The sequence below is a fragment of the Solanum tuberosum genome, unplaced genomic scaffold, assembly GCF_000226075.1.
Source record: "Solanum tuberosum cultivar DM 1-3 516 R44 unplaced genomic scaffold, SolTub_3.0 scf00215, whole genome shotgun sequence".
In the NCBI taxonomy this organism is placed as follows: Eukaryota; Viridiplantae; Streptophyta; class Magnoliopsida; order Solanales; family Solanaceae; genus Solanum; species Solanum tuberosum.
The window spans coordinates 999,084-1,014,242 of record NW_006239140.1 but is presented as its reverse complement, the minus strand read 5'-3'; the positions used below and the strand labels follow the sequence as shown (position 1 = coordinate 1,014,242).

Here is a 15,159-nt window from a genome sequence, read left to right as displayed (position 1 = left end):
TCTCATGTAATGTCTCATAATTTGACATATAACTCTATTTTAGGTATTTGAATTCCTGTAACCATATCTGTATCTGCATTTGTATACCTAAATCTCAAAATTTAGATTCTGAAGGGTTCATCCATCGGAAACTTGGTTAAACAATAATTAAAATCACATCACCTGTCTACTCTTATTCCGTAAGCATACATGAATTTGGCCACAAATAGTTTTAACCTTATCCACCAAATACAAACGACTTCAATGTTTTGGAAATCCAAATCCTCCTTAGTTTAGTCTTATCTGAATTTCTTCATCTTACCTGTCTTGTTCTTATATCTTTACACATTAATTTACTGTATTTATAAACCAGATAGCATATGAATTTCAGCTAAGTTACACTTAGAAACATACAATGAAACCACAACCAATTTGAAAATCGCGGATTCCTAATTTGAATTTTATTGGTTCTGAATTCTCCAACATCAGTAATTTAATCATATACATGTAAGCTGCCGAGTATTAGTAAACACCAAGAGCTGCCTGTAGCTACATACAATAAATCTACAAGCTCAGTTTTTTTTTTTGCTGCTCATATATTCTAAGACTAGCATCTCATTTCTCCAATCAATTGGATCACATCCCTTAATGGTAAACCTAATTTAGTACTTACACTTACATCACACTGCTTTATGAAAATTCTTCAAGACTTCCAGGAGTTCGAGTTTCTTCCCTATCCACAACAGAAATTTCCACTGATTCAGTGCCCTTCTACTCTGCGGTACTTTATGACCTGGAGATAAAAATTACAACTCGTTTAACAAAAAACGTCAAATATTTAGGTTTGAATGCAGTACTACTGGGTACAAGTGTAACAAACAGAAAGACCTTTTGGATGAAGAGATGTTTGGCCCTGTCGAGGAGTTTCTTTTTACTTTCTTCATTTAAGACCTGCTCCAGTTCATCAAACAAAAACATATAAAGTGTCAATAGTGTGCATGAAATACACTTAGTGCCTGTTTAAGAGAGAGATTTTCCTGATACCATGCTTGAAACTAAGAAATGAGAGTACAACCACGTTATCCCCCTCACACGGGAAAAGAAAAACGTTTGCCAAAAGAGTGTATGTTCTTAGATACTTCCTCTTGGTATACCAATTCTTTCAGGTGGTGTAACTAGCTTGAAATTTCAAACTTCGACAACATTAAGAATTTGCAAAGTGAATTATCTATTAAGATACCTTCTGGGAATACCGATTTCTTTTAGGTGGGGAGATTTGCTCCGATATGTCACATTTTGACAACATTAAGAGAAGGAAGGCTGGTAATTAGCCTCGACTCTCCAGGTAGAGACATGCATAGATAGTTTGTTTTGGGTTAACTTATATATATATCCAAACAAAGATTTACATAAATGGAAATTTTCTCTCTGAGCTACAAGTAGGACTAAATATATTGACATGTCTAAGGTGATGTGCTGGACAAATCCTAAAAAATAATTTGGTATGCACAAGTGAAGCACAACAATTGAAGCTGGATATCCCAAATGTTATAACAAAATTAGAATCAAAACTTACGTAGCAGATGAAACAGCATGGCCTTGAAAGTCTAATCCATGGTCCTGTACAGATTGCACCGAAAAGAATAACATCAAAACAAATATAAATGCAACAAGAATATGAAATCTGTAAGAGACAACAGTATATATCAGATGGGTAAAGAACCTTTTGAGTTGAATTATCTTCAAGCATCTCCCATCGTTCTTTATGTAGTCTCAATTTCTCTGCTTCACCATCATCATATACGACCTAAGAAGAGAAACACCAGAAGTCCAGAACGACTTGGGTCATTTAGAATTTTCAGGAGGAACTTTGGCAAAACATTAAAGCCAGTAAAACATGTGCAAGTTAGGTAAGATTTCTACTTCACGATCAATTTATATTTCCCTTCCTTGGTGGCAGATCATGAATTTGAATAGTTAAATAGACTCGGCTATTCCCTAGTTTATGTGACCCCATTTGACACAACATGGAGATATAATTAATATTAATTAACATATATGTCACCTGAAATTATTTAGATAAGGAAACATATGATACTAGGGTTCAAAGAGATCTATAAATATGAATGAGAAGTGTTTAAACATAAACAGTAACTCAAAGAAAATTATGAATTTAGCGAGGCAATGACAAGGCTTCATAATAATCTCATCACCTTGTGTTTCCTTTCCACAGGATCAAAAGAAGAAACTACTCCCTCGTAAAACCTACAAAGAGAACATTAAGATGAGACAATGTAGCAGATTCTTCCTTCTGACACACCACGAGTCACTATATAGGGTTTCTAAACTACAGTCCAAACTGAGTATATCCACAGTAACTCATCAATTTTTACATTGTTATCTGTTTCACTGTGTTATGTTTGCAGAGGAATTGTGAGCCAACAAGTACTTGCAAAAAGAAGGGAAAAGGGACAAATATACCCCCGAACTTTCGAAAATGGTATGTCAATACCCTCCGTCATACTTTTCGTTCATGAGTGCCCTCGCCGTCCAATAACTAGTGCACATTTGCCCCTTTCACTAACAGAAGACTCATTTTGTACACGTGGCGCATTCCTACGCCTCAACCCGAATTGACCAAATATTTAACTCAAATTTCAATTACCCGTTTAACCCGCCCCATTACCCATTTAACAAAATATCTACAAACCTAAAGAAAAAGCCCCATTTACTTTATCTCTTCTTCTTCCTCGTAAGGTTGCCGCTGTCGTTGCCATCCCCCTCCCCCCGTCCTTCTTCTTCTTCTTTCATCTTTCCATGTACTTTTTCAATCATCTACTTGAAGATTTAAACAAAAGAGAAAACAATGGATTTAACTTTTCTACGCAATATTTTCTTATTATAAAAAAATATTTGACAAATCGAACTTTGGAGGCAAGCATATTGGGAAGAATATTGTGTTTGATATGGACATGAGTGTTGAAGATTTTTTAGCCCTCTTTTACCTCCTTAAGTTGTCAATAAAAGAAATCAATTCGGAAATAAATGGCCTTCTATTTGAATTAGATCATCCTCTGAAAATTCAAACTAGATCTGAATCTAGAAGGTTCCGAAACGAATTACATTTTCAAGTTCCAATTAAGAGGGAAAAAAGTTTTTTATTTTAGAAACTTCTGTTGTAAAATACAATTTTCATTCAAATATGAACATTGTTCAACCCTACAATCCCAAAAACACTGATACAGATTCAGAATTCAACACATTGAGGGTTCTTAAACATGAACATCAAACTTCAACCTGAAAAATTCCAATCAAATTATGCAATAAGCCTCGAAATTATCTTTAATTTCTGCAAAGAAAAAAACGAAAGCCATGAAAGGAAATTGAGATTCTGAGCTAATACAACTTATGTTTCTTACCTAAATGGAAACAAAGTTCTGGAAACAAAGTTTCTGGAATCTTCTTCTTCTTAAGCTAAAATCAAAAAGCAAATTCAAATCTTCAATTCCACAATCCCAAAAACTCTATTCAGATTCAGATTTCAACACATGTTTGAGATTTCTACGTAGGGTTCTCCAACATGAACATCAAATTCCAATGTGGGTAATGGGTGTATCGGTGAGTTAAATGGGTAATGGGGTGGGTTAAATGGGTAATTGAAATTTGAGTTAAATATTTGGTCAATTCGGGTTGAGGCGTAGGATTGCGCCACGTGTACAAAATGAGTCTTCCGTTAGTGAGAGGGGCAAATGTGCACTAGTTATTGGACGGCGAGGGCACTCATAAACGAAAAGTATGACGGAGGGTATTGACATACCATTTTCGAAAGTTCGAGGGTATATTTGTCCCTTTTCCCCAAAAAGAATAACTCAAAATGAATCAAATATATAGAATAGTAATATCGCCAGCAACATTAGCCTGTTTCGAACTTTCATACAAGAAGCAACCAACAGGAGAAATCTACCAAAGGTAAATACTATGATCGGTCAAATTGTAGTGGAGGTTGGTTGTTTGATACGTGGCTGATCCTTTTGTATGGAGAATGAGGCAGAGAGGAGAAAAAGGAAAAGAGAAAAGGACCAAGTTATTGATACATTAGATGAATGGTTTAGGGTAGATCGAAAAATGACAGATATTTTTTCACATACTTGTGATAAATTCCCCAGAAAAAACAACAAACTGATCTGAACAGAAAGGATACTTTAACTATCCTGTAAGCTACATGCAGAACCAATTGTAATCCATAATGTTTTTGTTAGCCTAGCCAAAAAGATGTAGCACAAGAAAATATCAGCTTTTTAGACAAACAAACTGGATTGGAAACTCAGGAACCCATTAACAACATAATATGCAGGGAACTCTGCTTAAAGCATCAAGGATCATGAACTAACATATACTTCATTTATCCTGTTTAATGTGACACACTTCCCTTTTTAGCCTGTCCAAAATGAAATGACACCTTTTATAATTAGAATTTAGAAATAATTTAAATTTGAACTTCCCATTTTACCCTCTATGACATGATTTTATAGCCACAGAAAAATCTATGGCATGTTAAGACGACAAGTATCAAAAACGTTCTTTCTTTCTTACTTAAACTTCGAGCCCAATAGAAAACTGAGACATATACTGGGATAGAGGGAGTAACTCAAGAAATATTGAATGAACCAAGGAACAATGCAAGCTACAAATAAACACATGCTAGAATTTTTGCAATACCATTAAATTCAAAGACATAGGAGTATAAGTAACTGGAGGAACAAGGTTCTTGCACATAGCCTAGCAGGCAAGCCCAATATTTTAGAGCATAAACTCGAAAACTGAAGGCTACATCAAGTGCTGAAAAGTGTGTGTGTGTGCAGGATGGTTGGGTGGGTGAGTGTGATTAGTACAACAAATTTACAATGATTTGCAGTGCTCACATCAATAATCCAAAGTACTTACTTTTCATCCAATGGCTAGCAAACTTTTATTCTAGCGCCAACCAGTTCCTTACCATAATCTTTGATGGTACAAGTCCTTTTAGAATCCTAAAACAAAAAATTAGAACGATGAGTGCATCAGATATGAAAACACTTAGAACCACTTTCTAATACTAAATCTGTCAGAAACAATAGTATATCAGATGGGTAGAGAACCTTTTGAGATGAATTGTCTTCAAGCATCTTCCATCGTTCTTTATGTAGTCTCAAAATCTCTACTTCACCATCATCATATACGACCTAAAAACGGAAACACCAGACAATACCGGTCATTTAAACTTTCAGGAGGATTTTTTGCGAAATGTTAAAGCCAATAAAATATGGTTCAAGTTAGACAATGCTACTTCACGATCAGCATATTTAAGAACAGGGTCTACAACAAAGAGGTCCCCAAACAGTAAGGTTGTACCTGTATGTAAAAAGGGATTTACATGGCAGATCTTGATTTTGAAGAGTTAAATAGATTCGGCTATTCCGACCCCATTTGACTTAACATGGAGTTAGATTTTACTTGCAGGTATACTAACAGTGGTAGGAGAACTTTTTTGGAAACATATGTTACATGGGTTTAAACTGATCAAGGATGTTGAATTCTTGTTGTTGTGGGTTTAATGTACATGCATTAAACATTAAAATATATCCCGAAATGAGAAGTGTATAAAATAAAATGGAACATATAAGTAACTTAAAAAAACATTCTAAATTATAGAAACAATGACAAGAATTTATAAAAATAAATAATATTGTCACCTCATACTTGTTTGTTTCTGAATCAAAAGAAGAAATGACTCCCTCGTAAAACCTATAAAGAGAAACTTTAAAATGAGAAATTGTAGCTAGATTCTTCCTTCTTATACAAGAAAAAGTAAAATAAATATTGGTAGATACAGTGATATGACGAACAAAGAGATATTCAAAGTTGTGCGAACAATAATGGCATGAAACTAGGGGAAAGAGTGACACACTTCCCTTTTTAGACTGTCCAAAAAGAAATTACACCTTTTATAATTAGAACCTAGATATAATTTAAATTTGAACTTCCCATTTTACCCTCTATGACATGATTTTATAGCCACAGAAATATCCATGGCATGTTTTAGACGACTAGTATCAAAAGTCATTCTTTCTTTCTTAAACTTCGTGCCCAATAGAAAACTGAGACATATATTTGGACAGAGGGTACTACTATATTGAATGAACCAAGGAATAATGCAAGTTACAAATAAACACATGCTAGTATTCTTGCAATACAATCAAATCCAAAGACATAGGAGTATAAGTAACTGGGAGGAACGAGGTTCTTGCACATAGAGCCTAGCAGCAAAGCTAATATTTTAGAGCATAAACTCGATAACTGAAGGCTACATCAAGTTGCTGAAAAGTGTGTGTGCGCAGGATGGTTGGGTGGACGAGTGTGATTAATACAACAAATTTACAATGATTCGCAGTGCTCATATCAATATTCCAAAGTACTTACTTTTCATCCAATGGCCACCAAACTTTTATTCTATCGCCAACCAGTTCCTTACCATAATCTTTGATGGAACAAGGCCTTTTGGAATCCTGAAACAAAAAATTAGAACGACGAGGGCTTCAGACATGAAAACACTTAGAATCACTTTCTAATATGAAATCTGTCAGAAACAACAGTATATCAGATGGGTAGAGAACCTTTTGAGATGAATTGTCTTCAAGCATTTCCCATCGTTCTTTATGTAGTCTCAATTTCTCTACTTCACCATCATCATATACGACCTAAAAACGGAAACACCAAACAACACCGGTCATTTGAACTTTCAGGAGGATTTTCTGCGAAATCTTAAAGCCAATAAAATATGGTTCAAGTTAGACAATGCTACTTTGCGATCAGCATATTTAAGAACAGGGTCTACAACAAAGAGGTCCCCAAACAGTAAGGTTGTACCTGTATGTAAAAAGGGATTTACATGGCAGATCTTGATTTTGAAGAGTTAAATAGATTCGGCTATTCCGACCCCATTTGACTTAACATGGAGTTAGTTGTACTTGCAGGTATATTAGCAGTGGTACGAGAATTTTTTTGAAAACAAATGATACAAGGGTTTACATGGTCAAGGATGTTGAATTGTTTTATAAAATAAGAATGACAAGAGTTCATAAAAATAAATATTCTCGTCACCTTGTGTTTGTTTGTCTCAGAATCAAAAGAAGAAATGACTCCCTCGTAAAACCTGTAAAGAGAAAATTTAAGATGAGATATTAGTAGCTGGATTCTTCCTTCTTATTCAAGATAAAGTAAAATCAGAATTGGTAGATACAATGACATGAAGAACAAAGAGATATTCAAAGTTGTGGAACAATAATGGTATTAAACTAATGAGTATACGATGAAACTCAGGGAAAGAGTGATAGAACATCGAGTAACAGAAACCAGTTTGGATTTATGCCTGATAGATCTACAACAGAGGCTACATTCCTGCCAACTCATTGATGTGCCGTGAAATTACGGCACATTCTATGTCATTTACATAGACTTTTCATGTTCTTAATGCTTTTTTAGTATAGAATTCTTATGTTATTTTACATTTTTTAGATATTTTGAGGTGGGACACCAAAAGAGGGTAAAAGTGAACAAACACATCAAAAAATTGAACCCTTCTGTGGACCGCCTCAAAACCAGACTGCGCACTGCATAATGGGTCTGTCAGCCACAAAAAGAGACAGAATATAAAGGACTTTGAAGACCAAAATGCGATGATCTTTTGTGGTCCCATTGCTGTTCTGCGGACCGCATTCCTGTCTGCGATCAAGAATAACATGTCATGAAGCCCATTTGCAAACCACATTTCTAGTTCTGCAGAGCAACATCAAGACCACACTTTAGGAAGAACTTAAGTGTAGCCCAATATTGAAATATAATTAGTATCTCCTAGGTGGTTTTCAAGAACTAGCTAAGATAAACCCGCTAAATAGTCAAGCGACATTAGTGGGCAATTGAGATTCCAAGGCTAACTATGTGTTCCATGTTTATTATTAGTTAATTATTTGTAATGTATCGTTCTTGATGATAATCAATTCCATAATTTCCATATCTCTTGTTTTCCTTTCTTGCGCGTTCATTGATCATTTTACCTGCTTTCTAGATAGATTTTATCTGTATTATTTTTAAACAAAATCAAATATTTCAAAATCAATTGGTTAGCTTAATTGGTGACAATTCCATAACTAACTTGGTTACCCTAGTATATTGTTCCATGTGGGATTTGACCCCGACTCTTAGTTGGGTAAATTTTATTGCAACGACCATGTACACTTCTCTTTGAGAAGTGGATTTGGACGTCATCACTCTTCTAACAAGATTGATGGAAGTTTATTATGAGAAGAGACATACCTATCGGCTATCGTGTTCAACGACCCAAATAAAGCATAAGAAGTACCATGGAAGGTCCTTTGGTGGGTGATGGAGGAGAAAGAAATTCATAATAAATATGTAAAATTCATAAAGGACATGTATGAAGGAGTTGTCACTGGCTTGAGAACTAGTAAGATATACAAAGGAGTTGATTTTCCTATAACCGTGGGTTTACACCGAGGATCGTCATTGAGGTACTACTTGTTTACTCTAGTTATTAATGAACTAACCAACATAATACTATGTGAGGTCCTACACCATTTGCTGATGAAATTGTGTTAATCGACGAAACCAGTAAGGGTATCAACTGAAAACTTGAACTGTTTAGAAGCACTTTAGAGAGCAAGGGTTTTCGGATACGATGAGTAAAAGTAAGATTAAATATATGCTCTTAACTCCAAAGTTTAGTCAACATGAGAAGAACTAAATTGAGGTGAAACTAGACTGGATTGATGTGCCTAAATGCAAACAATTTAGATATCTAGACTCTCGTTGTTCCAGAAGGATGAAGTGATAGATGAAGATGTTCCTTAATAGAATTAAAACTGGATGATTTAAATGGAGAAATATTATGTGATAGATTGTAAGCTTTACATAATAATTATAAGACCGACAATGAATGTTGGGCCTCTAAAGTGCAACATATCCACAAGACAAGTGTCGCAGAGATGCGATACTAAGATGGATGTCCGATGATGCATAATTATATAAGACTAAAAATGACCACATTTGCTAGAAGGTGCAAGTAGCATACATTAATGATTAAATGAGAGAAGGTCGCTTGAGATGGTTTTGTCATGTCCTACATGACTTCCAGATTACATAGGGGTGAAACCATAATGAGAGTAGGTCGCTTGAGATAGTGCGACTCTGCCTACAACTGCCATCACGTGGAGGCATGGTCTCCAAGTTTGAGCTCTGCTTACAGAATCTCAAGAAATACCGAATGAGCCAAGGTAGAAGACAAAGTTAAGGATAAAACCCATGCTAGTACTAGATCTATACCATCAATTCAAAAACTTATAGGAGTATAATGCCATCGAAGGAGATTCTTGCATATAAAGCCTAGCAGGCAAGGCAATGTTTTAAAGAACAAACTCAATAACTGAAATTTACATCAAGTTTCAAAAAGGAGTGCGCGTGCAGGATCGACGGGTGTGACAAGTACAATAAATTTACAATGGTGTTGCAGTCCTCACATCAATATTTTAAAGAACTTACGCTTGCTCCAATGGCCACCAAACTTTTATTTTAGCGCCGATCAGTTCTGCACCATAATCTTTGCTGGTACGAGCGCTTTCAGAATCCTGAATGGAAAAATTAGAGCCATGGTGCTTCAGAATTTGAAAGCATTCAGAACCACTTTTTTATTAAAAATCCTTTTAATCCCCTTCTCGTGACTCAGCCCCTCAACCTACTGGTTGAAGGTGGAGGAGGCTAATCACTAAGCTATTCTTCTCTAGTCTGGAGAACCACTTTTAAAACAAAGCGGAGCTACCGTCATTTCTATGATATGTAATGAATTATGGAAAGATTGGTATCTGCTCAACTTCAAAAGAGGGAAAATATTTTTTTACAAAAGTTGTCACATTAAAGAGCCAGAAAATAGTTTCCGGTGAAGGGAAGTTCTTAAAAATCAGTAAAGTTGCAAAATGTAAGATACCAAATCAGTTTATGAAGAATTTCAACAGCTTACATCCATTCATACAAAGCTCTGATAATTGCATATATGGAGGTTACACAGATAGGAGATAAATCTACATATAGTTTATAGATCAGTACCTCATGTTTCCTTGTAGCCAACTTCCTCCCGGATTTATAATTAGCATATTTGTTTATGTGATTTTCATCTTTGACTGATAATTTAGTAGCCTGTGCAGCTCACAAGTAAAAAAGAGAATTGCAAAAGGAAAGTAATAATTTGTTCATTGCATAAATAAATTAGCAAAGATCTTGAAATAACTATTACTGGGTTGTACAGTTGTCAACCTTATCTCCAGATTCTTCAATATTAGTTGTTTTCTTCTTCTTCTTCCTCAGTTTCATTCCAAAAATTTGTTGCAGTGTTGGCTCCTTGTGTTCTTCAAGGTTTCCTTCTTCATTTTTTATGCTAGATTCAGATGTTCTCTCTGCGTCACAATCTGAAGCAGACTCATTCTTCCTTGAGTCGCTTCCTTGTTTTCTTTTGGCACATAGTGTGCGCTTGGTTCTCTCTCCCAAAGTGAGACCTAAATGAAGAGAATCTTTTTTCTGAACTTGGGATTGCGGCACATCTCCTATTGGAATTAACACAACCAGCTCATCATCGTCATTTATCGGGATCTCTTTTCTCTTGGGCTGACACAAATGACCATGACTACCTGTAAGTTCATGACTTCCAGTCCCTTCCTGGTTTTCTTTTGGCACATTTGTTGCTGGTTGCACATCTTCTGGATTGTCAGGTTTCATGATGTTTGTTGTACAAGTATCCTTTAGCTTCTCCCTGTGAGTATCATCCTGCAGCACTGGTTCACACAATTTAGCCTCAGATGGACCAACTTTTACAGGATGACCTGTAAGATTATGACTTCCAGTCCCTTCCTGGTTTTCTTTTGGCACATTTTTTGCTGGGTGCACATCTTCTGGATCGACAGGTTTCATGATGTTAGTTAAACAAGTATCCTTTAGCTTCTCCCTGTGAGTGTCATCCTGCCGCGCTGGCTCACAACATTTAGCCTCAGATGGACCAACTTTTATGCGATGTACAGTATCAGGTGCATTTTCAGTTGCCATCTGATAAAAAAAAATAAGAGACGAGGAAATGAAAAAAATCTGTTAATACTATTATCTATTCACAACTGAAACTGTTGTAGCATCCTAGTAATAATTAAAGACAATAGAAGCACTTAGTCTCCTTGGCATCCCCTGCTCTTTGGGCTGAATATTGCATTAGAGCCAATACCAAAATCTTGTTACTAAATGCAACACTAGAGTATATTCTAATGTAAATTGAGTGGAGTTATTCTAATGTTGGCTCTAACTCCTTTGAGTGATGTATGTTTACAATAAGGAAAAGTTCTTTAAAAACTGTATGTTTCTGCAAAGGGAAAAAATCTTTAAAAACTGTATGTTTCTGTAAAGATATGGCATTTGGGTCTAACTAAACCCCAAAAGCTAGCTTATGAAAGGCAGGATAGCCAAGTTCATATAAGCACACCACTCCATTCACGCCCAACTGAAGCTTGGACCAGGAGCCCAAAGAGGGATGTGGTTGGCATTTATACGGAGCAAAACTGCAGTAATGAGACAGATGTGCTAATTTTATCAACAATATGAAGTTACTGAGTATCTAGTCTACCATCGCTCACAAGAAAGAAGGAAAAGACGACATTTTTAATCATGATGTTTATGCCCACTTATATGTGTAAATGAATGCTTGGATGTATAGACAATGAAAGTGAAGTATCAACATTAAACAAAACATCATATCAATAAACATTTCTTTAAAAAAGCAAGTAGCCATTGTTTTAGGTGTAGACAAGATAGTAATGAATACAACATACCATTTCTTTTCCTTTTGGCATTTCATTGCATAATAAGGCAACCGTTTCAGCATAATCACCAGAATTTAAGCTCATTGACTTTAGGGCTTCTGCAAAGTAAGGTTTAACAATGGCAGCACAGTCTTTTAGGACTTCCTCCACCAAGTGTGATGCAACGGGTGAATCCATCTGGATAAAATAAACTACTGGATTAGAAAAGTGCCAAAGAAATATTCTTAACAAAGAGGTTCATAGGAGATTGATTATTACCTGATTATCAATTTTGAGACAATCAAGAAGAAGCCGCAGAAGCTCTACTGAGATTTCATCACTGCCTTTTATGAGCCTAGTCATGATTTCTTTCATCCAAGTGAATATATTATGAGGATGGTAGGGCCTTCATAGAAAATATAACATAAATATTACTATAGCCAGCATCTCAGAGAAATATTATCTCTAGAATAACCTTATGCTCATACACTGGCACAAAATGGCATGGTTTACAATGTCAACAGTCTCCTACATGCTTAGGTGTGACTCAAATGGAGTATATGCAAGCAACTGAATAGCACGTACGTTTGAGCAGTGTTTCAATGCATAAGCGTATTTCAGATTACCACCTTTGGGAGCTAGTCAGTGCCCAGTGGCAGAGCTTTGTCCAAAGGGTGTTGATAAAATTACTTTAATGGATAAGCAGTTAAAAATACAAAACACACTGCAACATCCTTATGAAATTTATATTTCACCCAAATTTAATCCGAAGGTAATTGACTTTGTTGTTGGAAAGAAACAAACCGGAACTCTACATAACATTGAAGAATCAGAGAATAATGATAATATCCATGGAAAAGAGAATTTTGACAGAATACCTGATGACCTCGAGAAAGACTTTGAATATCTCGATGATTAGCTTTTCGTTTTCAAGGTCCAATACCACTGCACTTAACCTTACTTTTGCGAATATTTCCAGAACTCGGACCACCTTCCGGTAGCTGCGGCTAGTAACATCAGCTAACTTTTTTAACGCCATTACAGTTTGCCGGAGAATTTCCTGACAAAGAAATTCGCCAGGGTGAAAAAATATTGAAGTAAAAACAGAAAGATAAATTAGAATGGTATAGTTCTACCTCCATTTGTCTATGATCATTGTAAGGGTAATTTGGGGCATATATTCGAGAAATTTCAGTGATACAAGAAATCATTGAAACTTTGACATCTTCACTCGTATGCCCCAATAGCTCATTCCTAACCAGTGCTTTCATTAAAGGTTGAATTGCACTTGTGGTCGAATCAAATGGGTCCTGACTTACCATTTTCAGTAAAGACTCAACTTTCTGACAAAGAAAAGGGGAAAACAGTAAGCCATAAATTGCATGAATTTAACAAGAAAAAAAAAAGATTATCACTTCCATTTTCCAGTCCAAAATCTTTATAGTAGAACAACAATTCCTACTTCCATCTTATTTTTTTTGGGATTTCATTTCATTCAAATAAAAAAATTGATTTTTACCTGAAGAAGTTTGAAGAGCTCATCAATGGAAGAGGGAGGATTCATGAGGCTCATCCCATAAGCTGTGAACTCGTCTTCCATCTTTTTCCAGTCAGCACAGGAGGAGCCAGAACTAGCCATTGCCAGAAGAACTCTGTTTCAAAAACAAGAACTGTAGCAAAAATTAACACTTCAACAAAGAAATGCAGAGTAACAAAATAACACTTCTATCAAGAACTGTAGCAAAAGTAACATTTAAACAAAAGATTGTTACAAACTCACGTTTTTTCAATTTGCTTACTTGTATGCAATGGGAACGTTAGTACCTATGCAAAAGTGCAAACAGAGCAAATTGCCAAATGGGGAGTTTCCTCTTTCAACTTTAATGTTGAAGTGATGAGAGGAATTGACAGTTTTATCCTTTAAATGCTATTTGGAATTTGAGTACTTTGGGTAATATCTGAGGTATAACTTTTTTAAAAATATTCACGTGACTTACACTTGTCCTACGTGACAATTATGTGATATACTTTTGTCCTTATAACAATTTATGTGAGATATTCTTGTCCTAACAAGACAATTCACGTGAGATATTTTTGTTCTAACATGACAATTCACATGAAATACTCTTGTCCTAACATGATAATTCACGTGAAATATACTCGTCCTACATGACAATTCATGTGAGATACTATTGTCCTAACATGATAATTCACGTGAGATATACTCTTTCTACACAACAATTCATGTGAGGTACTCTTGTCCTGACATGACAATTCATGTGAGATACAGTAATCCTACATCACAATTCACGTGAGATACACTCATCCTACATGACAATTCACATGAGATACATTTGTCCTTAATGACAATTCACATGAAATACACTCATCTTAAATGGTAATTCATATTAAATACACTCATCCTATATGACAATTCACGTGAGATACACTCGTTTTACAACAATTAATTTATATTATTTATGACTTGTGTATTTACTTGTTTAACTTTATACTAATTTAAATATATTTATGCATATTCAAAGTTAAAAGACATAAATATCAATTTGCAAGTTATAGAGGATGCTTATATCATTTTATATCACGAAACAAAATCAAACAAAATGAAGTGCAACGAAGGGTTGTACCTTAATTTTCGGTAACACACATCAAGAAATTTTATACAAACGAGGTAGGGGCCAGGTCACTTCCGACGTGGAAAAGCACCAGGTTGTTGAGAACCCGCCAACTCATCAAAATGCCACGTCACCCTGGGAACCTACTAGCTTCTCGGACCAACGGGTCAGGCCTGTCGGATCATCAAATTGGGAAAGGAATATCCCGGTTAGGTCGGAATTCGAACTCGTAATCGGAATACTATCGGAGCTCCACCAGGCAACAGCGGCTTGATCAACCAACCGCAACAACAGCAGAAATCAAGTCCGAGGAGAGTAGTGCACAGAAAATCCCTTAGCCGATTCTCCGAGTCGGAGCTGAATTTTCCGTTTTGGGAAAGGAATGGTTCCCGTGCTATGCTGTTGATGTCACTCTCCCTTTACGGCCTTCTTTTTTTTTTTTCCTCAATCTCATCTCTGATTTCACATCCTCTTATATCTCCGCTGCCTCAGAAGTTGTGCAGGTAATTGGTTTGTCTCGCTGCCTCAGAAGCTGTGCAGGTAACTGGAATGTAGCAGTTTCTATTCATAATGAAAATCTGTATTCGGATATGAACTCTTTCAGTTTTGGAAAATATACCGCTTAATATTATATATGTTCAGAAATTCCATGGAATCGTGCA

The 15,159-nt window shown here is 35.7% G+C and overlaps 1 protein-coding gene across 13 annotated transcripts; it reads right to left on the bottom strand.

The window, feature by feature from the left end:
* Positions 1-16: 16 nt before the first annotated feature.
* LOC102606228 (uncharacterized) lies at positions 17-15,157 on the bottom strand. 13 transcript variants are annotated; one of them, XM_015312741.1, is made up of 18 exons: positions 14,510-15,157; positions 13,384-13,534; positions 13,001-13,207; positions 12,743-12,924; positions 12,144-12,270; positions 11,895-12,062; positions 10,713-11,124; positions 10,342-10,628; positions 10,135-10,224; positions 9,574-9,659; positions 7,120-7,171; positions 6,633-6,716; positions 6,439-6,524; positions 5,712-5,763; positions 5,118-5,201; positions 4,924-5,009; positions 2,193-2,244; positions 1,767-1,786 (listed from the first exon to the last, which is right to left on the bottom strand). In XM_015312741.1, the coding sequence occupies exons 2-16, from the start codon at positions 13,501-13,503 to the stop codon at positions 4,938-4,940; spliced, it is 2,109 nt and encodes a 702-aa protein (XP_015168227.1). In that variant the 5' UTR covers positions 13,504-13,534; positions 14,510-15,157; the 3' UTR covers positions 1,767-1,786; positions 2,193-2,244; positions 4,924-4,937. The 13 variants fall into 13 exon arrangements, with proteins under 13 accessions (XP_015168230.1, XP_006356245.1, XP_015168227.1 ...); XM_006356183.2 differs by lacking the exons at positions 4,924-5,009; positions 5,118-5,201; positions 5,712-5,763 and adding exons at positions 419-772; positions 868-930; positions 1,556-1,599 and having other exon boundaries at positions 1,703-1,786; positions 10,342-11,124; XM_006356181.2 differs by having other exon boundaries at positions 10,342-11,124.
* Between the last annotated feature and the right edge of the window lie 2 nt (positions 15,158-15,159).